We start from the raw sequence: 24,210 nt of genomic DNA, 5'->3' as shown, positions 1-24,210 counted from the left end.
TGGGTGTCATGGTACATCAGTCATTGAAAGTTGGCATTCAGGTACAGCAGGCGGTGAAGAAGGCAAATGGCATGTTGGCCTTCATAACGAGAGGATTTGAGTATAGGAGCAGGGAGGTCTTACCGCAGTTGTACAGGGTCTTGGTGAGGCCTCACCTGGAATAGTGTGTTCAGTTTTGGTCTCCTAATCTGAGGAGGGACGTTCTTGCTATTGAGGGAGTGCAGCGAAGGTTCACAAGACTGATTCCTGGGATGGCAGGCTGACATAAATGAAGAAAGACTGGATTAACTGGGCTTTTATTCACTGGAATAAAAGCAATATAAAAAAAGACAAAAGTCCCGATGTTGGGGAAGTCCAGAATCCAGGAGCTGACATATGAAGAAAGACTGATTAACTGGGGGGCTATATTCACTGGGAATTTAGGAAAGAGATGAGGAAGAATGTTCCCTGATGTTGGGGAAGTCCGAGATGAGGAGAAACTTCTTCACCCAGAGAGTGGTGAACCTGCGGAATTCTCTACCACAGAAAGTAGTTGGGGCCAGTTCGTTGGATATATTCAAAAGGGAGTTAGATGTGGCCTTTACGGCTAAAGCGATCAGGGGGTATGGAGAGAAAGCAGGAATGGGGTACTGAGGTGAATGATCAACCATGATCTTATTGAATGGTGGTGCAGGCTCGAAGGGCCGAATGGCCGGCTCCTGCACCTATTTTCTATGTTTCTATGTGCCCTGGGAGTGTGTCTCTATCTCTCTCTCTCTCTCTCTCTGTCTCTCTCCCGTTGGGTGTATGTGTCTGTCACCATCATCCTGTTGATAAGAAATTGAATGATGATTTTTCAGATCCGGATGATGCTCTCCTGAAGATGTCCATAAATCAGCAGGAAACTTCGGGAACTGGATTGCCTGACTTCAGCAGCATGACCGAGGACGAGCAGATTGCCTATGCTATGCAGATGTCCCTGCAGGCAGCAGGTACAGCCCATGGCCGCTGTCCTCACCTCACCCCACCGCCCCCCCCCCCCCCCCCCCCCCCCCCGCAGCTCTCCCTGACCCCGCCCCCCTCAGCTCTCCCTAACCCCGCCCCCCACAGCTCTCCCTTACCCCGCCCCCCCCCGCAGCTCTCCCTGACCCCGCCCCCCCGCAGCTCTCCTGACCCCGCCCCCCCCGCAGCTCTCCCTGACCCCGCCCCCTCCAGCTCTCCCTGACCCCGCCCCCCACAGCTCTCCCTGACCCCGCCCCCCTCAGCTCTCCCTGACCCCCCCCCCGCAGCTCTCCCTGACCCCCCCCCCCGCAGCTCTCCTGACCCCGCCCCCCACAGCTCTCCCTGACACCCCCGCAGCTCTCCCTGACCCCGCCCCCCTCAGCTCTCCCTAACCCCGCCCCCCACAGCTCTCCCTGACCCCGCCCCCCACAGCTCTCCCTGACCCTGCCCCCCACAGCTCTCCCTGACCCCACCCCCCACAGCTCTCCCTTACCCCGCCCCCCCCGCAGCTCTCCCTGACCCCGTCCCCCCGCAGCTCTCCCTGACCCCCCCCCGCAGCTCTCCCTGACCCCCCCCCGCAGCTCTCCCTGACCCCCCCCCTCCCCACAGCTCTCCCTGACCCCGCCCCCACAGCTCTCCCTGACCCCGCCCCCCGCAGCTCTTCCCTGACCCCGCCCCCCGCAGCTCTCCCTGACCCCGCCCCCCACAGCTCTCCCTGACCCCGCCCCCCCACAGCTCTCCCTGACCCCGCCCCCCCACAGCTCTCCCTGACCCCCCCCCGCAGCTCTCCCTGACCCCGCCCCCCCACAGCTCTCCCTGACCCCGCCCCCCACAGCTCTCCCTGACCCCGCCCCCCCACAGCTCTCCCTGACCCCGCCCCCCCACAGCTCTCCCTGACCCCGCCCCCCCACAGCTCTCCCTGACCCCGCCCCCCCACAGCTCTCCCTGACCCCGCCCCCCACAGCAGCTCCCTAACCCCGCCCCCCCCACAGCAGCTCCCTAACCCCGCCCCCCCCACAGCAGCTCCCTAACCCCGCCCCCCCCACAGCAGCTCCCTAACCCCGCCCCCCCCACAGCTCTCACTAACCCCGCCCCGCTCTCTTTTCCCCCCTCCCCCTCCACAGCGCGCTCCCTAACCCTCCCCCCTCTCTTTTTCCCCCCCCCCAGTGCGCTCCCTAACCTCATCCCCTGCTCCCCGCCCCTCACTCCCTGACCTTTCCCCCTCGCCAAGTGGCCACCCATTACATGCAAGTGCCCTCGGGATATTCGACCATGTAAGTCATCACAGCCGAGTGGCTACTGTTCCGCACACGCTGGCTCTCCGGCAGGTGTGATGCTGTTATCGCGAGAGCGTTGGCTGGCTTTAATTTAACCCCCGCCCCCAGACTATGATCATCAGGTCGAACCACGGACCTTACTAGCCGGTATAACTCTGTTCCACAGCAGGGTGGGGGGAGCGGGGGGATGTTATAACTGGGCCCACTTTGTGGGGAGGTACAAGCGGGACTGAAGATGTTTGTCTGTTGATTAACTCTCTCTGTTCTGTTCATGTGCAGAGTTCGGGAGCCCTGCGGATTTATCCAGCATGGACACTGGCACCGCCATGGACACATCCGAGGCCTCCGCCAAGGTAGGCCCAGACCCCCCCCCCCCCCACACACCGTGTGTTGGCGCAACCCTCCGTCCGGGAGGGCAGGGGGCGCACCTCATTCTCTCTCTCTCTCTCTCTCTCTATCTCTCTCTCTCTCGTATTCATTCATTCTCTCTCTCTCTCTCTCTCTCTCTCTCTCGTATTCATTCATTCTCTCTCTCTCTCTCTCTCTCGTATTCATTCTCTCTCTCTCGCATTCATATTCTCTCTCTCTCTCTCTCTCTCTCTCTCTCCTGTTCTCTCTCTCTCTCTCCTGTTCTCTCTCTCTCTCGTATCCATTCTCTCTCTCTCTCGTATCCATTCACACTCTCTCTCTCTCTCTCTCTCTCTCCCTCTCCCCTATTCATTCTCTCTCTCTCTCCCCTATTCATTCTCTCTCTCTCTCTCTCTCTCTCTCTCTCTCTCTCCTATTCATTCATTCATTCTCTCTCTCTCTCTCTCTCCTATTCATTCATTCATTCTCTCTCTCCTATTCATTCTCTCTCTCTCTCTCTCTCTCCTATTCATTCTCCCTCTCTCTCTCTCTCCTATTCATTCTCTCTCTCTCTCTCTCCTATTCATTCTCTCTCTCCTATCCATTCTCTCTCTCTCTCTCGTATCCATTCACTCTCTCTCTCTCTCTCTCTCTCTCTCTCTCTCCTATTCATTCATTCATTCTCTCTCTCTCTCCTATTCATTCTCTCCCTCTCTCTCTCTCTCCTATTCATTCTCTCTCTCTCTCTCTCCTATCCATTCTCTCTCTCTCTCTCGTATCCATTCACTCTCTCTCTCTCTCTCTCTCTCTCTCTCTCTCCTGGTCATTCTCTCTCACTCCCCCCCCCCCCACCCCCCCACCACTCATTTTCCAGCCGAGGTCTCTGGGTAGCGATCAGAAGCAGGAACCATTAACCGATTCCCTCCCGCCCACCCTCCCCATCAGTGCCCCCCAACCACTGCGCTCGGTGAGATCAGCCAGCCCGGCACAGACCGGGAACCTCGACACTGAACACACTCCCGCAGCGGGCGATACATTTACCCACTCGACCATCGGGTTCGATTTCATCAAACGTTGGAGTTTAACAGCTGGTGTGTCTCTCTCTCTCTCTCTCTTTCCCTCTCTTTTCTCCCCCCCCTCATCCCCGGCAGGAGGAAGACAACTATGATGTAATGGAGGACCCCGAGTTCCTGCAGAGCGTGCTGGAGAACTTGCCCGGCGTCGACCCCAACAACGAGGCCATCCGCAACGCCATGGGCTCCCTGCAGTCACAGACCTCCAAGGAAACCAAGAAGGACAAGGAGGAGGAGGAGAAGAAATGAGGCGGGTGGGGGGATTTCCCCGGTGATCTGCATGTTGCTGCTCTGAATAACCCGGTGATACACGGCGGCCAACATGGCAATGGCAGCGATCGCACGCCGCGATCGCTGGAAGCCGCGATCCCATACCTTTATATTTCCTTTCAACCCCTTCTGTGATTCGCAAACTGTAAAAGCTCCGGTTCCCAAATGGAATGTTAATAAAAATACTCAAATTAAACTGAATTTCTCTCTTGTTGAGCCTGTGTGTTTGTGGGGGGACACGAGGCCGAGAAGAGAAAGAAACGTGAGGTTTGAGACTGAAATCGGGAGTGGAAGTGCAAAGGGGGCCATTGGGAGTCCGCACAACTGATCTCAGTTGAGCCACCGGGGAGAGGTGTTTGGCTGAGGACAGGCCTTCCCTTCACAAACAGGGCAGGGAGGGAAAGTCCGAGGGAATGTCGTCATGGAGGGAGACCCGGGTGTCCGCGGAGGGGTGCTAGAGTTTCCGCTGATGGTTTGCCGAGCTCTCCTGAGAGGCACAGGAGCCGCTACCCTAACTATGTACGGTGTCGGGTGTGGCTCCGTGGGTAGCACTCGTGCCCGAGTCAGAAAGTCAGGCGTTCGAGTCCCCACTCCAGAGACTTGAGCATAAAATCCCAGCTGAAAGCCCCTGTGCAGTGCTGAGGGAGCACCGCACTGTCGGAGGGGCGATGCTGAGGGAGCACCGCACTGTCGGAGGGGCGGTGCTGAGGGAGCGCCGCACTGTTGGAGGGGCGGTGCTGAGGGAGCGCCGCACTGTCGGAGGGGCGGTGCTGAGGGAGCACCGCACTGTCGGAGGGGCGATGCTGAGGGAGCACTGCACTGTCGGAGAGGCGGTGCTGAGGGAGCACCGCACTGTCGGAGGGGCGGTACTGAGGGAGCGCCGCACTGTCGGAGGGGCGGTACTGAGGGAGCGCCGCACGGTCGGAGGGGCGGTACCGAGGGAGCACCGCACGGTCGGAGAGGCGGTACCGAGGGAGCGCCGCACTGTCGGAGGGGCGGTGCTGAGGGAGCGCCGCACTGTCGGAGGGGCGGTGCTGAGGGAGCGCCGCACTGTCGGAGGGGCAGTACTGAGGGAGCGCCGCACTGTCGGAGGGCCGTCTTTAGGATGAGATGTTAAACCGAGGTTCAAAAGGGGTTTGGATAAGCACATGAAGGGGGAGGGGGAAATTGCAGGGTGGAGGTGAAAGGGAGTGGGACTGGCTGAGAGCTGGCATGGGCCGCATGGCCTACTGCACTGTAACCGTTCTCTGATTCTGTCCCTAGCTGGTATTGAAAGTATCTGCACTTTCCAGTAGGAGCAGCAATCCTGCCAGATTCCTTCTCTGGCTAATCCAGGGTTAGGAGAGGGTGCATGAGCAGTGGTGCAGCAGGGAGGAATTCAAATTTGTGGGGCATTGGAACAGGTTCTGGGGGAGGTGGGACCAGTACAAACCGGACGGTCTGCACCTGGGCAGGACCGGAACCAATGTCCTAGGGGGAGTGTTTGCTAGTGCTGTTGGGGAGGAGTTAAACTAATATGGCAGGGGGATGGGAACCAATGCAGGGAGACAGGGAAATAAAAAGGAGACAAAAACAAAAGACAGAAAAGAGATGAGTAAAGGAGAAACCAAAGGCAAGAAACTAAAAGGGCTGCAGGAGGGGTCAAAACTAAAAATCATGGTTTAAAAACTAGGATGAAAACACTCTACCTAAACGCACGCAGCATTCGAAATAAAGTAAATGAGTTGACGGCACAAATCATTACAAATGGGTATGATTTGGTGGCCATTACAGAAACGTGGTTGCAAGGTGGCCAAGACTGGGAATTAAACATACGGGCATCTGACGATTCGGAAAGATAGACAAGAAGGGAAAGGAGGTGGGGTAGCTGTGTTAATAAAGGATGATATCAGGGCAGTTGTGAGAGATGATATTGGCTCCAATGAACAAAATGTTGAATCATTGTGGGTGGAGATTAGAGATAGTAAGGGGAATAAAAGTCACTGGTCGGCATAGTTTATAGGCCCCCAAATAATAACTTCACGGTGGGGGAGGGCAATAATCAAGGGAATAATGGAGGCATGTGAAAAAGGAATGGCAGTAATCGTGGGGGATTTTAACCTACATATCGATTGGTCAAATCAAATTGCAAGGGGTAGCCTGGAGGAAGAATTCATAGAATACATATGGGATTGTTTCTCAGAACAGTATATAACAGAACCTACAAGGGAGCAAGCTATCTTAGATCTGGTCCTGTGTAATGAGACAGGAATAATAAACGATCTAGTAAAAGATCCTCTCGGAATGAGTGATCACAGTATGGTTGAATTTGTAATACAGATTGAGGATGAGGAAGTAGTGTCTCAAACGAGCGTACTATGCTTAAACAAAGGGGACTACAGTGGGATGAGGGCAGAGTTGGCTAAAGTAGACTGGAAACACAGACTAAACGGTGGCACAATTGAGGAACAGTGGAGGACTTTTAAGGAGCTCTTTCATAGTGCGCAACAAAAATATATTCCAGTGAAAAAGAAGGGCGGTAAGAGAAGAGATAACCAGCCGTGGATAACCAAGGAAATAAAGGAAAGTATCAAATCAAAGACCAATGCATGTAAGGTGGCCAAGGTTAGTGGGAAAATAGAGGATTGGGAAAATTTTAAGCAACAGCAAAGAATGACTAAAAAAGCAATAAAGGGAAGATAGATTACGAAGGTAAACTTGCGCAAAACAAATAGTAAAAGCTTTTACCGATATATAAAACGGAAAAGAGTGACTAAAGTAAATGTTGGTCCCTTAGAAGATGAAAAGGGGGATTTAATAATGGGAAATGTGGAAATGGCTGAGACCTTAAACAATTATTTTGCTTCCGTCTTCACAGTGGAAGACACAAAAACAATGCCAAAATTTGCAGGCCACAGGAAACATAGAAACATAGAAACATAGAAAATAGGTGCAGGAGCAGGCCATTCAGCCCTTCTAGCCTGCACCGCCATTCAATGAGTTCATGGCTGAACATGAAACTTCAGTACCCCCTTCCTGCTTTCTCGCCATAACCCTTGATCCCCCGAGTAGTAAGGACTTCATCTAACTCCCTTTTGAATATATTTAGTGAATTGGCCTCAACTACTTTCTGTGGTAGAGAATTCCACAGGTTCACCACTCTCTGGGTGAAGAAGTTTCTCCTCATCTCGGTCCTAAATGGCTTACCCCTTATCCTCAGACTGTGACCCCTGGTTCTGGACTTCCCCAACATTGGGAACATTCTTTCTGCATCTAACCTGTCTAAACCCGTCAGAATTTTAAACGTTTCTATGAGGTCCCCTCTCATTCTTCTGAACTCCAGTGAATACAAGCCCAATTGATCCAATCTTTCTTGATAGGTCAGTCCCGCCATCCCGGGAATCAGTCTGGTGAACCTTCGCTGCACTCCCTCAATAGCAAGAATGTCCTTCCTCAAGTTAGGAGACCAAAACTGTACACAATACTCCAGGTGTGGCCTCACCAAGGCCCTGTACAACTGTAGCAACACCTCCCTGCCCCTGTATTCAAATCCCCTCGCTATGAAGGCCAACATGCCATTTGCTTTCTTAACCGCCTGCTGTACCTGCATGCCAACCTTCAATGACTGATGTACCATGACACCCAGGTCTCGTTGCACCTTCCCTTTTCCTAATCTGTCACCATTCAGATAATAGTCTGTCTCTCTGTTTTTACCACCAAAGTGGATAACCTCACATTTATCCACATTATACTTCATCTGCCATGCATTTGCCCACTCACCTAACCTATCCAAGTCACTCTGCAGCCTAATAGCATCCTCCTCGCAGCTCACACTGCCACCCAACTTAGTATCATCCGCAAATTTGGAGATACTGCATTTAATCCCCTCGTCTAAATCATTAATGTACAATGTAAACAGCTGGGGCCCCAGCACAGAACCTTGCGGCACTCCACTAGTCACTGCCTGCCATTCTGAAAAGTACCCGTTTACTCCTACTCTTTGCTTCCTGTCTGACAACCAGTTCTCAATCCACGTCAGCACACTACCCCCAATCCCATGTGCTTTAACTTTGCACATTAATCTCTTGTGTGGGACCTTGTCGAAAGCCTTCTGAAAGTCCAAATATACCACATCAACTGGTTCTCCTTTGTCCACTTTACTGGAAACATCCTCAAAAAATTCCAGAAGATTTGTCAAGCATGATTTCCCTTTCACAAATCCATGCTGACTTGGACCTATCATGTCACCATTTTCCAGATGCACTGCTATGACATCCTTAATAATTGATTCCATCATTTTACCCACTACTGAGGTCAGGCTGACCGGTCTATAATTCCCTGTTTTCTCTCTCCCTCCTTTTTTAAAAAGTGGGGTTACATTGGCTACCCTCCACTCCATAGGAACTGATCCAGAGTCAATGGAATGTTGGAAAATGACTGTCAATGCATCCGCTATTTCCAAGGCCACCTCCTTAAGTACTCTAGGATGCAGGCCATCAGGCCCTGGGGATTTATCTGCCTTCAATCCCATCAATTTCCCCAACACAATTTCCCGACTAATAAAGATTTCCCTCAGTTCCTCTTCCTTACTAGACCCTCTGACCCCTTTTATATCCGGAAGGTTGTTTGTATCCTCCTTAGTGAATAAAAGAACACCAGCTCCTTCGAGCCGGAATTGAACCAGCAACCTAAGGATAATCTTGCTGCATATTGCTACTACAGTCCTCTGCTCTACCAACTGAGCTATCAAAGGAATGTGGGAAGGGAGGACCTTGAGACAATCACTATCACTAGGGGGGTAGTGCTGGACAGGCTAATGGGACTGAAGGTAGACAAGTCCCCTGGTCCTGATGAAATGCATCCCAGGGTATTAAAAGAGATGGCGGAAGTTATAGCAGATGCTTTCGTTATAATCTACCAAAATTCTCTGGACTCTGGGGAGGTACCAGCGGATTGGAAAGCAGCTAATGTAATGCCTCTGTTTAAAAAAGGGGGCAGGCAAAAGGCAGGTAACTATAGGCCGGTTAGTTTAACATCTGCAGTGGGGAAAATGCTTGAAACTATCATTAAGGAAGAAATAGCGGGACATCTAGATAGGAATAGTGCAATCAAGCAGACGCAGCATGGATTCATGAAGGGGAAATCATGTTTAACTAACTTACTGGAATTCTTTGAAGATATAACGAGCATGGTGGATAGAGGTGTACCGATGGATGTGGTGTATTTAGATTTCCAAAAGGCATTCGATAAGGTGCCACACAAAAGGTTACTGCAGAAGATAAAGGTACGCGGAGTTAGTGGAAATGTATTAGCATGGATAGAGAATTGGCTGCCGAACAGAAAGCAGAGAGTCGGGATAAATGGGTCCTTTTCCGGTTGGAAATCAGTGGTTAGTGGTGTGCCACAGGGATCAGTGCTGGGTCCACAACTGTTTACAATATACATAGATGACCTGGAAGAGGGGACAGAGTGTAGTGCAACAAAATTTGCAGATGACACTAAGATTAGTGGGAAAGCGGGTTGTGTAGAGGACACAGAGAGGCTGCAAAGAGATTTGGATAGGTTAAGCGAATGGGCTAAGGTTTGGCAGATGGAATACAATGTCGGAAAGTGTGAGGTCATCCACCTTGGGAAAAATAAACAGTAAAAGGGAATATTATTTGAATGGGGAGAAATTACAACAAGCTGAGGTGCAGAGGGACCTGGGGGTCCTTGTGCATGAATCCCAAAAAGTTAGTTTGCAGGTGCAGCAGGTAATCAGGAAGGCGAATGGAATGTTGGCCTTCATTGCGAGAGGGATGGAGTACAAAAGCAGGGAGGTCCTGCTGCAACTGTACAGGGTATTGGTGAGGCTGCACCTGGAGTACTGCGTGCAGTTTTGGTCACCTTACTTAACGAAGGATATACTGGCTTTGGAAGGGGTACAGAGACGATTCACTGGGCTGATTCCGGAGATGAGGAGGTTACCTTATGATGATAGATTGAGTAGACTGGGTCTTTCCTCGTTGGAGTTCAGAAGGATGAGGGGTGATCTGATCGAAACATTTAAAATAATGAAAGGGATAGACAAGATAGAGGCAGAGAGGTTGTTTCCACTGATCGGGGAGACTAGAACTAGGGGGCACAGCCTCAAAATACGGAGGAGCCAATTTAAAACCGAGTTGAGAAGGAATTTCTTCTCCCAGAGGGTTGTGAATCTGTGGAATTCTCTGCCCAAGGAAGCAGTTGAGGCTAGCTCATTGAATGTATTCAAGTCACAGATAGATAGATTTTTAAGCAATAAGGGAATTAAGGGTTACGGGGAGCGGGCGGGTAAGTGGAGCTGAGTCCACGGCCAGATCAGCCATGATCTCGTTGAATGGCGGAGCAGGCTCGAGGGGCTAGATGGCCTACTCCTGTTCCTAATTCTTATTTTCTTATGTGACGCCTCTAATGCTGAGATCAGAGAATTCAATTATTGAACATTTCTGCTGCCAGACCAGCAGCAACACCCCATGAATCACTTGAAAAGTTTTGTCATAATATTTTGCCATTTTCCCTTTAAAATCCAATTTTCGAGCAAATCCCACACTTTGCCACAGAGATAAACCTGTCTTTCTGTGACCAAGGGACTGATTGGTCCAGCTCCCTGTCAATCAGTCGCACTGTTTGGCCGTATCGCTCGCTGATTGGTGGTTGCGGCCGTCCATCAGTCGTGCCGCGTGGTCATTGGCTGAGCTGTGGCCCGGGGGGGGGGGGCGGGAGAAGGTCTTGAAGCAGAAGCGTCGTGACGCAGGTGCGTCGCGGTCCCAGGCAGCGCCCCTGCAGGCTGGAGCTGAGCCAACGTCATGACGCAGGCACGCAGGGAGAAAGAGAGCAGTGGTGGGGATTTTAGCGCGTGCGCAGTGCGGCTGGAATGTTGTGTCTGCCAGTGTATCAGTTGTGAGGGAGCTTGATTGACAGGCGGCCAGGGAGCCGGGACAGAACGACATGGAGACTTTCCTCAGGGGCTGCAGAGCTGCTCTGAAGGTGAGTGGGCTTGGAGCTGCAGGCTCCAGTGCAGATAATGCAGTTGTGTGACCCTCTGGAGTGGGACGTCTGTGTGCACCTTGCTCAACTGCCCAGCTTGCTTGTACCCCTCCCTCCCTGTCCTTCACCTTGCTGTGCCAGCCCTCAAAATCTTTGCAACCCTGCACCCACTCCACCCTCTGTCCTTCGCCCTGCGGTGCCAGCCCTCGAGACGTTGGCAGTGTTTGCAACCTTGCCAACCCGCCGCCCTCCCCTCTCTGCCACCCTCCGTAAACTTCAGCTCCATCCCAAACTCCGCCGACCCCGTGTCCTAACTCGCACCGAGTCCCGCTCACCCATCATCCCCTGTGCTCGCTGACCCCGTGTCCTAACTCGCACCGAGTCCCGCTCACCCATCATCCCCTGTGCTCGCTGACCCCGTGTCCTAACTCGCACCGAGTCCCGCTCACCCATCGCCCCCTGTGCTCGCTGCCCCCGTGTCCTAACTCACACCCAGTCCCGCTCACCCATCATCCCCTGTGCTCGCTGCCCCGTGTCCTAACTCGCACCGAGTCCCGCTCACCCATCACCCCCTGTGCTCGCTGCCCCGTGTCCAAATTCGCACCCAGTCCCGCTCACCCATCACCCCCTGTGCTCACTGCCCCCTGTGTCCTAACTCGCACCCAGTCCCGCTCACCCATCACCCCCCTGTGCTCGCTGACCCCATGTCCTAACTCGCACCGAGTCCCGCTCACCCATCACCCCCTGTGCTCGCTGCCCCGTGTCCTAACTCGCACCGAGTCCCGCTCACCCATCACCCCCTGTGCTCACTGCCCCGTGTCTTAACTCGCACCGAGTCCCGCTCACCCATCACCCCCTGTGCTCACTGCCCCCGTGTCCAAACTCGCACCGAGTCCCACTCACCCATCACCCCCTGTGCTCACTGCCCCGTGTCCTAACTCGCACCGAGTCCCGCTCACCCATCACCCCCTGTGCTCACTGCCCCGTGTCCTAACTCGCACCGAGTCCCACTCACCCATCACCCCCTGTGCTCACTGCCCCCGTGTCCAAACTCGCACCGAGTCCCGCTCACCCATCACCCGCTGTGCTCACTGCCCCGTGTCCTAACTCGCACCGAGTCCCGCTCACCCATCACCCCCCTGTGCTTGCTGACCTACATTGGCTCACAGTCGGTCCGGCAACGCCTCAATTTATAAAGATTCTCGTTCTTGTTTTCAAATCCCTCCCCCCCCCCCCTTCTCTATCTCTTTAAACTCCTCCAGCCTCGACAACCCTCTCCAAGATCTCTGCGCCCCTCCAATTCTGGTCTCCCCCCGATTTCCATCGCTCTGCCATTGGTGGCCGTGATTTGGAATTACCGCCCTAAATCTCTCCGCCTCGCCCTTTAGAAGCTCCTTGAAACCTTTGACCAACCTTTTGATGATCTGTTCCAACATCTCTTTTTATGTGGCTCGGTGTCAAATTTTGCCTACTTAACACCTCAGGGTGTTTTGCTGCGATAAAAACGCTGTATAAATGAAAGTTGCAGTTGCAATTCCCACAAAGCTCTGTTCTCAGTCTGTGTAACAAGTTCTGTGGCCACGCGAGTGATGTAAAGTGGCACTACTTGGGATTTATTCAATCACAGATAGATTTTTAACCAATAAGGGAATTAAGCGTTATGGGGAGCAGTCGGGTAAGTCCAAGGCCAGATCAGCCATGATCTTGTTGAATGGTGGAGCAGGCTCGAGGGGCTAGATGGCCTACTCCTGTTCCTAATTCTTATCTAACTTAACTTATTAAAAACATTTGTTTCTGGGCTGTGGGCATCGCTAGCAAGGCCGGCATTTATTGCCCGCCCCTAATTGCCCCTTGAGATGTGGTGAGCCGCCGCGCCTTGAACCGCTGCAGTCCGTGTGGTGAAGGTGCTCCCACAGTGCTGTTAGGGAGGGAGTTCCAGGATTGTGACCCAGCGACGATGAAGGAACGGCCGATATATTTCCAAGTCGGGATGGTGTGTGACTGGGAGGGGAACGTGGAGGTGGTGGTGTTCCCATGCGCCTGCTGCCCTTGTCCTTCTAGGTGGTGGAGGTCGCGGATTTGGGAGGTGATGCCGAAGAAGCCTTGGCGAGTTGCCGCAGTGCATCTTGTAGACAGTGCACACTGCAGCCACGGTGCGCCGGTGGGTAGCGTGCCGATCAAGCGGGCTGCTTTGTCCTGGACGGTGTCGAGCTTCTCGAGTGTTTGTTGGAGCTGCAACTCATCCAGGCAAGTGGAGAGTGTTCCATCCTGACTTGTGCCTTGTAGATGGTGGAAAGGCTTTGGGGAGTCAGGAGGTGAGACACTCGACACAGAATACCCAGCCTCTGACCCGCTCTTGTGGCCACAGTATTTTGGTGACCCCCAGGATGTTGATGGTGGGGGATTCGGTGATGGTAATGCCGTTGAATATTAAGGGGAGGTGTTTAGACTCTCACTTGTTGGAGATGGTCATTGCCTGACACTTGTGTGGCGCGAATGTTACTTACCACTTATCAGCCCAAGCCTGAATGTTGTCCAGGTCTTGCTGCATGCGGGCACGGACTGCTCCATTATCTGAGGAGTTGCGAATGGAACTGAACACTGTGCAGTCATCAGTCGATATTATCCTGTGAGTCTCACAGTGACTCGTGAGTGAGGCAGTGTATGTCACTGCAGGAGTGTCTTGTCTGGAAGATGCAGAGTGTAAATTTATAAGTCTTCTGATCTGTCACCTTTGCCTCCCGATGTTACAAGGAATCCTTCTGCTTGTACTGTTCTGTTATCTTCTAAGATTACGCTCCATTATTACACTACATTGAAGGCACTCTATGAAATTTATTCATTCTTGGAATGTGGGATTCGATGGCAAAGCTGGTATTTATTACCCATCCCTAACTGCCCTTGAGAAATGGGAGACGCGGCAGCCAATTTGCGCACAGCAAGATCCCACTAACAGCAACGTGATAACAATCCAGATCGTCTGTTTTTTTTCAGTGATATTGGTTGAGGGATAAATATTGGCCCCAGGACACCGGGGAGGGAGGGAGGGAGGGAGGGAGGGAAGACGACGGCCCTGAATGGAGCCACGTTGATGGTCTGCCGAGTAAATCTTTAACGTGACGTCACAGCTGAGTGAGCTTGCCCATCTGCCAGCCACATACCAGCGAGCGAGAGAGGTCACAGATGCCAGAGCCGACTGGAAAATTCTGCCTGTTTACTTGGTCGGGAGTGGGGGGGGGGGGGGAAGAATTCCTTCGCGGCTGGAGGCCGCTTTTGAAGGGTAATGTGCTTCGCCAGCACTGAAGAAAAGACTTGCATTTATATAGCGCCTTTCGTGACCTCAGGACGTCCCGCAGCGCTTCACGGCCAATGAAGTACTTTTATTTTTTGAAGTGCGGTCATTGTTGTAACGTGGGAAACGCGGCAGCCAATTTGCGCACAGCAAGCTCCCACAAACAGGGCTGAGGTAACGACCAGCCCACACTGTGCGATATGTGGGCGCACTAGGTCCGTGCAGCAGAGCTGGTCTCCAGGCGTCCTGGTTAACCCTTGCCACTGGACCAAGACCTCGCTCTGTCAAGCCCGTGTGGTGGCTGGTGTGCAACGGTCACCCCACGTTAAAAAAAATCCACCCACAGGCATCTTCCACCCTTCAGGATGTAGTTCGAGACCTGGAATATTAGGTCCCTCATTGAAACAACTGTGAACTCATCCTTTCTTGGCGTGGAAGCAAGTCATCCTCGCTTCGAGGGACTGCCTATGCTGATGCACTGCGGCAACTCGCCAAGGCTTCTTCGGCAGCACCTCCCAAACCCGCGACCTCTACCCGCCTAGAAGGACGAGGGCAGCAGGCGCATGGGAACACCACCACCTCCACGTTCCCCTCCGGGTTACACACCATCCCGACTTGGAAATATATCGGCCGTTCCTTCATCGTCGCTGGGTCACAATCCTGGAACTCCCTCCCTAACAGCACTGTGGGAGCACCTTCACCACACGGACTGCAGCGGTTCAAGAAGGCGGCTCACCACCACCTTCTCAAGGGGCAATTAGGGATGGGCAATAAATGCCGGCCTTGCCAGCGACGCCCACATCCCAGGAACAAATTTTAAGAAAAGGCCTCTCGTGGGGCCTAGTCCCACCAGGCATCACCAGGGACCTCCTGATGATGGGGTGGTGCCTTTATCTACTGGGCCAGTGACCCGTTCCTGCTGCTGGTTTTAAAACTCTTAGCTTCCCTCTTTTGTTTTTAATTTCTGTTTCCGCGGGTTGAGTTATTTTTTGTCATAAAAAAAATAGCTGAATATTTCCCTGACACAGAATGAGATCATCGGCCAAGCTTGTGATGTGAGGGAGTGGAATTCGCTCAGTGTCGATGTCCAAATCGCTCGAGCTTTCCCTTAAGGTTAACGGCTTGTTGATGCTAACTCAACTCCCTTGTAATGTAACTCCTGCAAACCAGATGCCCTGAGGAAATCGGCCAAGTGTGGGCAGTGTGACCCCAGCTGACTTCTACCTATCCACACACTCGCTGGACTTACATTAATGAGGCCCTTGTATTTATTTAGCAGCTGAATGCTCCCACTGGCGTTTGTATAGCACCTTTCACAACCACCGGACGTCTCAAAGTGCATTACAGTCAATGAAGTACTTTTTGGTCACTGTTGTATTGTGGGAAACGCAGCAGCTCAATTTGCACACAGCAAGCTCCTACACACAGCGATGTGATAATGACCCAGATCATCTGTTTTTAGTGATGTTGATTGAGGGATAAATATTGGCCCCAGGGAGAACGCCCCTGTTCTTCCAAATTGTGGCCGTGGGATTTTTTACGTCCACCCGAGAGGGCAGACGGGACCTCGGTTTAACGTTAAGACCGCCCCTCCCACAGCGCGGCGCTCCCTCAGGACCGCCCCTCCAACAGCGCGGCGCTCCCTCAGTACCACCCCTCCGACAGCGCGGCGCTCCCTCAGTGCCGCCCCTCCGACAGTGCGGTGCTCCCTCAGTACCGCCCCTCCGACAGCGCGGCGCTCCCTCAGTGCCGCCCCTCCGACAGCGCGGCGCTCCCTCAGTACTGCCCCTCCGACAGTGCGGCGCTCCCTCAGTCCTGCACTGGGAGCGTCAGCCTAGATTTTTGTGCTCAATCTCTGGAGTGGGACTCGAACCCACAACCCTCTGACTCTGAGACGGGCGTGTTGCCCACTGAGCCACAACCGGATCAAATCATGAACAATACAAGTGATTTAAAAAAAAATCCGTTCTGTCCATTTCTCTGCAAGCATCAAGTGCCGATGCCTTGAAGGCGATTCGGAGCCCAGTCTAGAGAGTGTTGCATCAAATGGAGAGGAAACAGTAACCCAGGAATAATTCAGTGCCAGCTGTGTGTGTGTGTGTGTGTGTGTTAATCCAGCTCCCTCACGCTGTTGGATTTAATAACTCTTCCCAGCCTGTCCTCTTAATGAGTCCCTGATTAAGCAGAGATAATTAAAAATCGATTAAACTGCATGGAGCAATATAAAATGCAGTAATCATGGACCTTAATTGTTTATATTCTATTATTTTCACCACTTATCGTGGATACACCCAAATTCCTATTATTTAGGTGTGAATCTCGAACAGCAGGGGGCCATTCAATTCAGCCCCTCGAGCCTGTTCTGCCATTCAATTGGATCACGGAAGATCTGGATTTCAACCGCCTTGGTTCTATAAAGGCAGGGTTAAACCCCAATAAATATCTAGCGATCTCAATTTAAAAAAAATTTCAGTTGACCGGTATAGTGAGTGCTGGCAGGCTGTTCAACCATGGTGTGCATCACACTGCATTAGGAGAGCTCTCCTTCCCAACCCTCGTGTTGGATGCTACGTCTGTCAGCTGATGTTCAGCGGGCGTTGTTGGGCGGTGCTACGATTGGGTCTCGTTGCTTCGCGAAAGGGGAATAATCAGCCTGGGTATGTCGCTCCCCAGGTCAGGGAATCGCGAGACTGGGTGTCGGGTGAAAAGAATACAAAGACTTGCATTTATATAGTGCCTTTCATGACCTCCGGATGACCCGAAGCGCTTTACAGCCAATGAAGTAGGTTTCAAGTATAGTCACTGCTGTAATGTGAGAAACGCGGCAGCTCAATTTGTGCACAGCAAGCTCCCACACACAGCAATGTGATAATGACCCGGATCATCTGTTTTAGTGATGTTGGTTGAGGGATAAATATTGGCCCCAGGACACCGGGGAGAACTCCCCCTGCTCTTCTTCCAATAGTGGCCCCGGGATCTTTTACATCCACCTGAGAGGGCAGACATGGCCTCGGTTTAACGTCTCATCTGAAAGGCAGCATCTCCGACAGTGGGGCACTCCCTCAGTACCGCCCCTCCGACAGTGCGGCGCTCCCTCAGTACCGCCCCTCCGACAGTGCGGCGCTCCCTCAGTACCGCCCCTCCGACAGTGCGGCGCTCCCTCAGTACCGCCCCTCCGACAGTGCGGCGCTCCCTCAGTACCGCCCCTCCGACAGTGCGGCGCTCCCTCACTACTGCCTTCTGAATCGTAGGTGAAGGAGTGTTACCTACTGAGCCACAGCTGACACTAAAGGGTTAATCCGAGAACAATAATCGCTTCACACATACTTGTAAATGCAGAAAAGCACAATTTTGTTTCTGCCACTTCAGTATTTGGCAAGGAGCACACAGAGAGCAGCTGGCAACAACACAGTGACCTACATTCAGTATCTCTCCCACCATCAACCTGACAGACGGGGATAAACTTGTCAACATCTTGCCAATCCTTTCAGGCAGATTTCTGTCGTCTGTACATTCCCCCTGCTATTCAACCAGGCATGCCTCAGCCCCGAGCCACAATGTGCCGAAACCGTATCTCGGGCTTTCCAAAAATTACCGCACCAGATCTTCCCCCACCAGATCTTCCCCCAGTCCCCCCCCCCCCGCAAAGTGTCAAGCCCTGCTCAATGGGTAGCTCTCTCTCCTTTCGTCCCAGAGTCAGAAGGTTGTGGGTTCATGCTCCACTCCAGAGACTTGAGTCCATAATCCAGGCCGACACTCCCACTGCCAGTGCTGAGGGAGCGCCGCACTGTCGGAGGGGCAGTGCTGAGGGAGCGCCGCACTGTCGGAGGGGCGGTACTGAGGGAGCGCAGCACTGTCGGAGGGGCGGTGCTGAGGGAGCGCCGCACTGTCGGAGGGGCGGTGCTGAGGGAGTGCCGCACTGTCGGAGGGGGGTACTGAGGGAGCGCAGCACTGTCGGAGGGGCGGTGCTGAGGGAGTGCCGCACTGTCGGAGGGTAGTACTGAGGGAGCGCCGCACTGTCGGAGGGGCGGTGCTGAGGGAGCGCAGCACTGTCGGAGGGGCAGTGCTGAGGGAGCGCCGCACTGTCGGAGGGGCAGTGCTGAGGGAGCGCCGCACTGTCGGAGGGGCGGTACTGAGGGAGCGCCGCACTGTCGGAGGTGTTGTCTTTCAGATGGATGTAAAAGAAGAACAGGGGAGTTCACCCCAGTGTCCCTCAACCAACAGCAATATCTGATCATTGGGTCATTGCTGTGGGATCCTGATGAGCACAAATCTGCTCCGAGGCGGAGGCTCCACTTCTGCCCCCTCGACAGCCCCTGTGTGATTTCTGCTGTGTTCCTAACTGTGCATTTTTCTCCTCTTTCAGCTGTGCGAGCAGGGAGGTCCGTGGGTGCACGTGGTCCTGGGAAACGAGGCCTGTGACCTGGATTCCATGATTTCGGCTATTGCGTTCGCTTACTTCCTCGCCAAGGTCAGTGCGCACCGCACACGCATTACTTTTTGTATTATTAATTCATTATCTATTTGCTGTTATAGTCATCCAAAATTCTGCCACCCTGGATCTTCGTGTGCACCGAGTCCTGCCCTCTCGTCCAAAAGACAGCACCTCTGACAGTGCGGCACTCCCTCGGTGCTGCACTGGGAGCGTCAGCCTGGATTTTTGTGCTCAGTTTGCTTGCGTGGGACTCAAACCCACAATCCTCTGACTCTGAGGCGAGTGTGCTGCCCACTGAGCTACAGCTGACACTGGGACATCCTGAGAACATAAGAAATAGGAGCAGGAATAGGCCATACGGCCCCTCGAGCCTGCTCCGCCATTCAATACGATCATGGCTGATCCGATCATGGACTCAGCTCCACTTCCCTGCCCGCTCCCCATAACCGCTTAATCCCTTATCAGTTAAGATATTATCTATCTCTGTCTTAAATTTATTCAATGTCCCAGCTTCCACAGCTCTCTGAGGCAGCGAATTCCACAGATTTACAACCCTCTGAGAGAAGAAATTTCTCCTTCATCTCTGTTTTAAATGGGCGGCCCCTTATTCTAAGACTATGCCCTCTAGTTCTAGTCTTCCCCCACCAGTGGAAACATCCTCTCTGCATCCACCTTGTCGAGCCCCCTCGTAATCTTATACGTTTCGATAAGGTGCTATAGAAATGCAAGTCTTTCTTTCTCTTTGCTCCCATTTCTATTCAGCCTGTTGGTGCCGAAAAGCCGTGGGCCATCGCCCAGGTTTCTCAATTGATTAAAAGGACAAAATGTACAATGACTTGTTTTGCGGTTGAAATCTCCCCTCTGAGGGCTCGTTGTGTTTTGCAGACGTCGCCGGAGCAGAAGACGGCGTTCGTGCCCGTCCTGAATATCCTGCGCTCGGACTTCCCCCTGCGTGGCGAGTGCACGTTCCTCCTGCAGGAGACTCAGGTCGCCGAGGCCCTGCTGATATTCCGAGATGAGATCGATCTCCATGAGCTGCACAGCCTCGACCGTCTGACCCTGACCCTGGTCGACCACAACGTCCTCCCCAGGTACTCGAAATCAAAACTCTGTTACGAGCAGGGATAACTAAAGGAAGTGCAGGGCCTATTGGAGACCGTAAAGGTAACCTGTGTCTGGAGGCCCAAAACTTGGGTATTGTACTTGTTATATATGCAGACTATAGAGTCACTGTATAATTGCATAAGATGGAGACTTGTTACCTGATATACTATCAATAAGGTTTACACCGTGTATATACTATGCTGGCACCACTAGAGGGTGCAACTGGTGGAGACCGGGATTTCCTGCCCCTGTGGCAGAGGCTGTCCACCAGAGGGCACTGCAGTGGGAGACCTGAGGGTCACCTGCATAGGTGTGCAGGGCCCAGTATAAAGGGCTGCCCACCTTGCTTGTGCCTCACTCTGGAGTTACGAATAAAGGACCAAGGTCACTACAATTTGAGTACAACACATTGCCCGTGGAGTCATTCATAAGTGCATTACAGACATGTATTTGCTTTGTGGGTTCTTTGCTTAAGAATTCATAGCAACACATTGCTATTAAGAACCAGTCGGTTTATTAGCGAAAGGTTTAACAATCACACGACACATTACCAGTTCATCCACTAGGCTCACAACCACCTGCCCCATCATGGATCCTCCGAACCCAACTGACTGGGGTTTTATTGAGTCTTGTGAACATCACATGACTGGCTCACAACTCAACAGCTCTGCAAACCTGTGACCATACTCACTGGCGCATACGTTACAGGTATGGTTCTTAATGAATACTTTCAGTCTGTTTTCACAAAAGAGAGGGGCGATGCTGACATGGCTATCAGAGAGGAGCTGTGCAATATTAGATGAAATAAATGTAACAAGAGAGGAAGCATTAAGGAGTTTAGCATCTTTGAAAGTGGATAAATCTCCAGGCCGGATGTGTGCAGCTCCCTCAGTACTGCCCCTCCCACCCACCCACCCTTTCCCTCAACCACTGTCTCTCCCACCTGTGACAGAGACTGTAATTCCCGTATTGGACTGTTCAGTCACCTGAGAACTCACTTTTAGAGTGGAAGCAAGTCTTGCTCAATTGCGAAGGACTGCCAATGATGATGATGATGGTTGCCCCTCCGACAGTGCGGAGCTCCCTCAGCACTGTCCCTCCGACAGTGCGGCGCTCCCTCAGTACTGTCCCTCGACAGTGCGGCGCTCCCTCAGTACTGCCCTTCTGACAGTGCGACGCTCCCTCTGTACTGCCCCTCTGACAGTGCGGAGCTCCCTCAGCACTGCACTGGGAGTGTCAGCCTAGATTTTTTTTTTAAATTTCAAAATATACTTTATTCATATAAAAATTTGTACAGTACATTCAAAAGCAGTTCAGTACATTTAGCTGCGGTCAGCAATCCCATACACTACATTTGGGTGCTGACGGCAGTTCCGTTCGATACATTTCTTTGCTTTTCAGTTCAAGTACAATTTGGTACAATACGGGATACCTTGTAGTACATTCGACAAATTACATTACATGTGTCACTATACAGTACACGGAATGGGTGACGGTACATTTACATTTTTCTTTTCAACGTGCATTACGAAACAGACCTTGCATTGTACATGGTACTACACAGGTGTTTACAGATCATGGTGCTCCATGTACACAAAAAAGAAGTTACAAGTACGGCCCGAGGGGGGTTTTGTACTGATTCCTGCCCCTGGGTTTATCGTGGCAGAAGGGCTATAAACTGTGGCCCTTCCCCACCGTGCCTTTGCGGCGACTGCACCAATTTTAAGTGCGTCCCTCAGCACGTAATCCTGGATCTTGGATTGCGCCAGTCTGCAACACGCAGACGTGGACATCTCCTTGCTCTAGAAGACCAGCAAGTCTCGGCAAGACCAAAGAGCGTCTTTGACTGAGTTGATGGCCCTCCAGCAGCAGGTGATGTCTGTCTCGGTGTGTGTCCCTGGGAACAGCCCGTAGAGCACAGAGTCCTGTGTTACGGAGCTGCTCGGGATGAACCTCGACAGCAACCACTGCATCTCTTTCCAGACCTGCCTTGCGAAGGCGCAATCCTGAAGGAGATGGGTGACAGTCTCGTCCGCCCCGCAGCCGGCCCGGGGGCACCGTGCCGTGCTGCTGAGACGCCGGCTGTGCATGAACGCTCTGACGGGTAAGGCCCTCCTCACCGCCAACCAAGCTGCGTCTTGGTGCTTGTGTGACAGCTCTGGCGATGAGACGTTCTGCCAAACGAGTTCGACAGTCTGCTCAGGGAACCATCCGACAGGGTCCACCCTCTCCTTTCGTAGGGCGTCCAGGACCTTACGTGCTGACCACTGTTTTATGGCCTTGTGGTCAAAGGGGTTTTTTGTGAAAAACTTTTCCACGAAGGACAGGTGGACAGGCATGGTCCAACTGGTGGGGGCGTTTCGCGGCAGCATGGCCAGACCCATCCTTCGCAACACCGGGGACAGGTAGAACCTCAGCACGTAGTGACACTTGGTGTTTGTGTACCGGGGGTCTGTGCACAGCTTGATGCAGCCGCACACAAAGGTGGCCATCAGGATGAGGGCCATGTTCGGAACATCCTTTCCTCCACTGTCCAGAGATTTGTACATCGTGTCTCTGCGGACACGGTCCATTTTGGACCTCCAGACAAAGTGGAAGACGGCCCGGGTAACTGCCGCGGCACAGGAGCGAGAGATGGGCCAAACCTGTGCCACGTGTAGCAACACCGAGAGCACCTCACTCCTGATGACCAGGTTCTTTCCTGCCATGGAGAGGAAGCACAGCTTCCACCATCCCAGCTTTTGCTTCACTTTGGCGATACGCTCTTCCCAGTTTTTGGCGCACGCCCCGTCCGCTCCGAACCATATTCCCAACACCTTCAGGTAATCTGGCTTAACGGTGAAGGGAATAAAGGATCGGTCGGCCCAGTTGCCAAAGAGCATGGCCTCGCTCTTGCTGCGATTGACCTTCGCTCCCGAGGCCAGTTCAAACTGGTCGCAGATTGTGAGCAATCTGCGGACCGACTGCGGATCCGAGCAAAAGATGGCTACGTCGTCCATGTACAGGGAGGTCTTGACCTGAGTGCCTCCGTTGCCTGGGATCGTCACCCCTCTAATGCCGGCATCCTTCCTGATGGACCCGGCAAAGGGCTCGATACAACACACAAACAAGACAGAGGAGAGAGGGGACAGCCTTGCCTGACTCCAGATCTGATCGGAAAGCTTTGAGTTTCCCACCCGTTGATTAGAACTGCGCTACTGATGTCTCTGTAGAGCAGTTGGCTCCAATTCCGGATACCCTCCCCAAACCCCATTTTGGAGTGCACGTCCGTCAGGTACATGTGCGATATCCTGTCAAAGGCCTTCTCCTGGTCTAAGCTGATTAAGCAGATGTCCACCCTCCTGTCCCGCACGTAGGCGATCGTATCCCTGAGTAGCGCCAGGCTATCAGAGATCTTCCTGCCAGGGGCAGCGCAGGTCTGGTCCGGGTGAATCACCAGCTCAAGAGCAGACTTGACCCTGTTGGCGATGACCTTTGACAGGATCTTGTAGTCCACATTGAGCAGCGAAATGGGCCGCCAGTTTTTGATTTCCTCCCTCTCCCCCTTCTGCTTGTAGATGAGGGTGATGATGTCTTTCCTCATTGATTCTGACATACTACCAGCCAGAAGCATACCCCAGTACACTTCCAGCAGGTCTGGGCCCATCCAGTCCCACAGAGCCGAATACAACTCGACTGGTAAGCCGTCGCTTCCGGGAGTTTTACTCGTTGCAAGGGACCAGACGGCCTTTGTCATCTCGTCCAGAGTTAACGGGTGATCCAGACTCTCCTGCTCACTGTCATTTAGGACCTCCGTGATAGACGACAGGAACGACTGGGAGGCCGCGCGGTCTGTGGGCTTGACATCATACAGCCCGGCATAGAAGGATTTGCTGATCCTCTGCATGTCAGGCTGCGAAGACGTCACAGAACCGTCTTCTTCCTTTAGGCTGGTGATCACAGAGCTCCCCCTGTGTACCTTTTGGAAGAAGAAGCGCGAACACGTCTCATCCTGCTCGACGGAGCGGACTCTGGAGCGGAAGATGATCTTGGAGGACTCTGAGGCAAAGAGCGAGGCTTGCTGGCCCTTCACCTCTTCGAGTTCCTTCGCGACATCGACCCCCATCGACTGCAACAGGAGCAGGTTTTGCATATTCGTCTGGAGTTGGGACAATTCCCTCTGTCTCCCTCTCGCCTCCTGAACACCTTTGAGGATGAAGAACCTCTTGATGTTTGTCTTGATTGTTTCCCACCAGTGCATCGGGGAATCGCAGAGGGGCTTTACGGTTCTCCAGCCTTTGTAATCCCTCTTGAGTTCTTCCACATTTTCCGGAGTCAACAGTTTCACGTTCAGCTTCCATATCCCTCTGCCAACTTTCTGGTTTTCCTGTGGGCGACAGTCGGCCAGTAGGAGGCAGTGGTCAGAGAAGAACACCAGCGTGACGTCGGTGGATCTGACCTTGA

The 24,210-nt window shown here is 52.9% G+C and overlaps 2 protein-coding genes and 1 non-coding gene across 3 annotated transcripts in view; 2 read left to right on the top strand and 1 right to left on the bottom strand.

The window, feature by feature from the left end:
* psmd4a (proteasome 26S subunit ubiquitin receptor, non-ATPase 4a) overlaps positions 1-4,150 on the top strand; it is a 33,361-nt gene extending 29,211 nt beyond the window's left edge. Inside the window, exons 8-10 of the mRNA XM_070868595.1 lie at positions 840-971; positions 2,538-2,611; positions 3,758-4,150. Coding sequence (XP_070724696.1) covers positions 840-971; positions 2,538-2,611; positions 3,758-3,928 — 377 coding nt within the window. The 3' untranslated portion in view covers positions 3,929-4,150. The remainder of the gene's footprint in view (positions 1-839; positions 972-2,537; positions 2,612-3,757) is intronic.
* Positions 4,151-8,588: 4,438 nt separating this feature from the next.
* Positions 8,589-8,681, bottom strand: trnay-gua (transfer RNA tyrosine (anticodon GUA)). The gene is made up of 2 exons: positions 8,645-8,681; positions 8,589-8,624 (listed from the first exon to the last, which is right to left on the bottom strand). It is a non-coding gene; the product is annotated as a tRNA-Tyr (tRNA).
* Positions 8,682-10,847: 2,166 nt separating this feature from the next.
* Positions 10,848-24,210, top strand: part of prune (prune exopolyphosphatase) — a 28,390-nt gene continuing 15,027 nt past the window's right edge. The window contains exons 1-3 of the mRNA XM_070868594.1: positions 10,848-10,936; positions 18,595-18,699; positions 19,549-19,754. Of these exons, the coding sequence (XP_070724695.1) occupies positions 10,898-10,936; positions 18,595-18,699; positions 19,549-19,754 (350 nt within the window). The 5' untranslated portion in view covers positions 10,848-10,897. The remainder of the gene's footprint in view (positions 10,937-18,594; positions 18,700-19,548; positions 19,755-24,210) is intronic.

This window comes from Pristiophorus japonicus, chromosome 30 (genome assembly GCF_044704955.1).
Source record: "Pristiophorus japonicus isolate sPriJap1 chromosome 30, sPriJap1.hap1, whole genome shotgun sequence".
In the NCBI taxonomy this organism is placed as follows: Eukaryota; Metazoa; Chordata; class Chondrichthyes; family Pristiophoridae; genus Pristiophorus; species Pristiophorus japonicus.
This window is presented reverse-complemented; position numbering and strand designations above follow the sequence as displayed.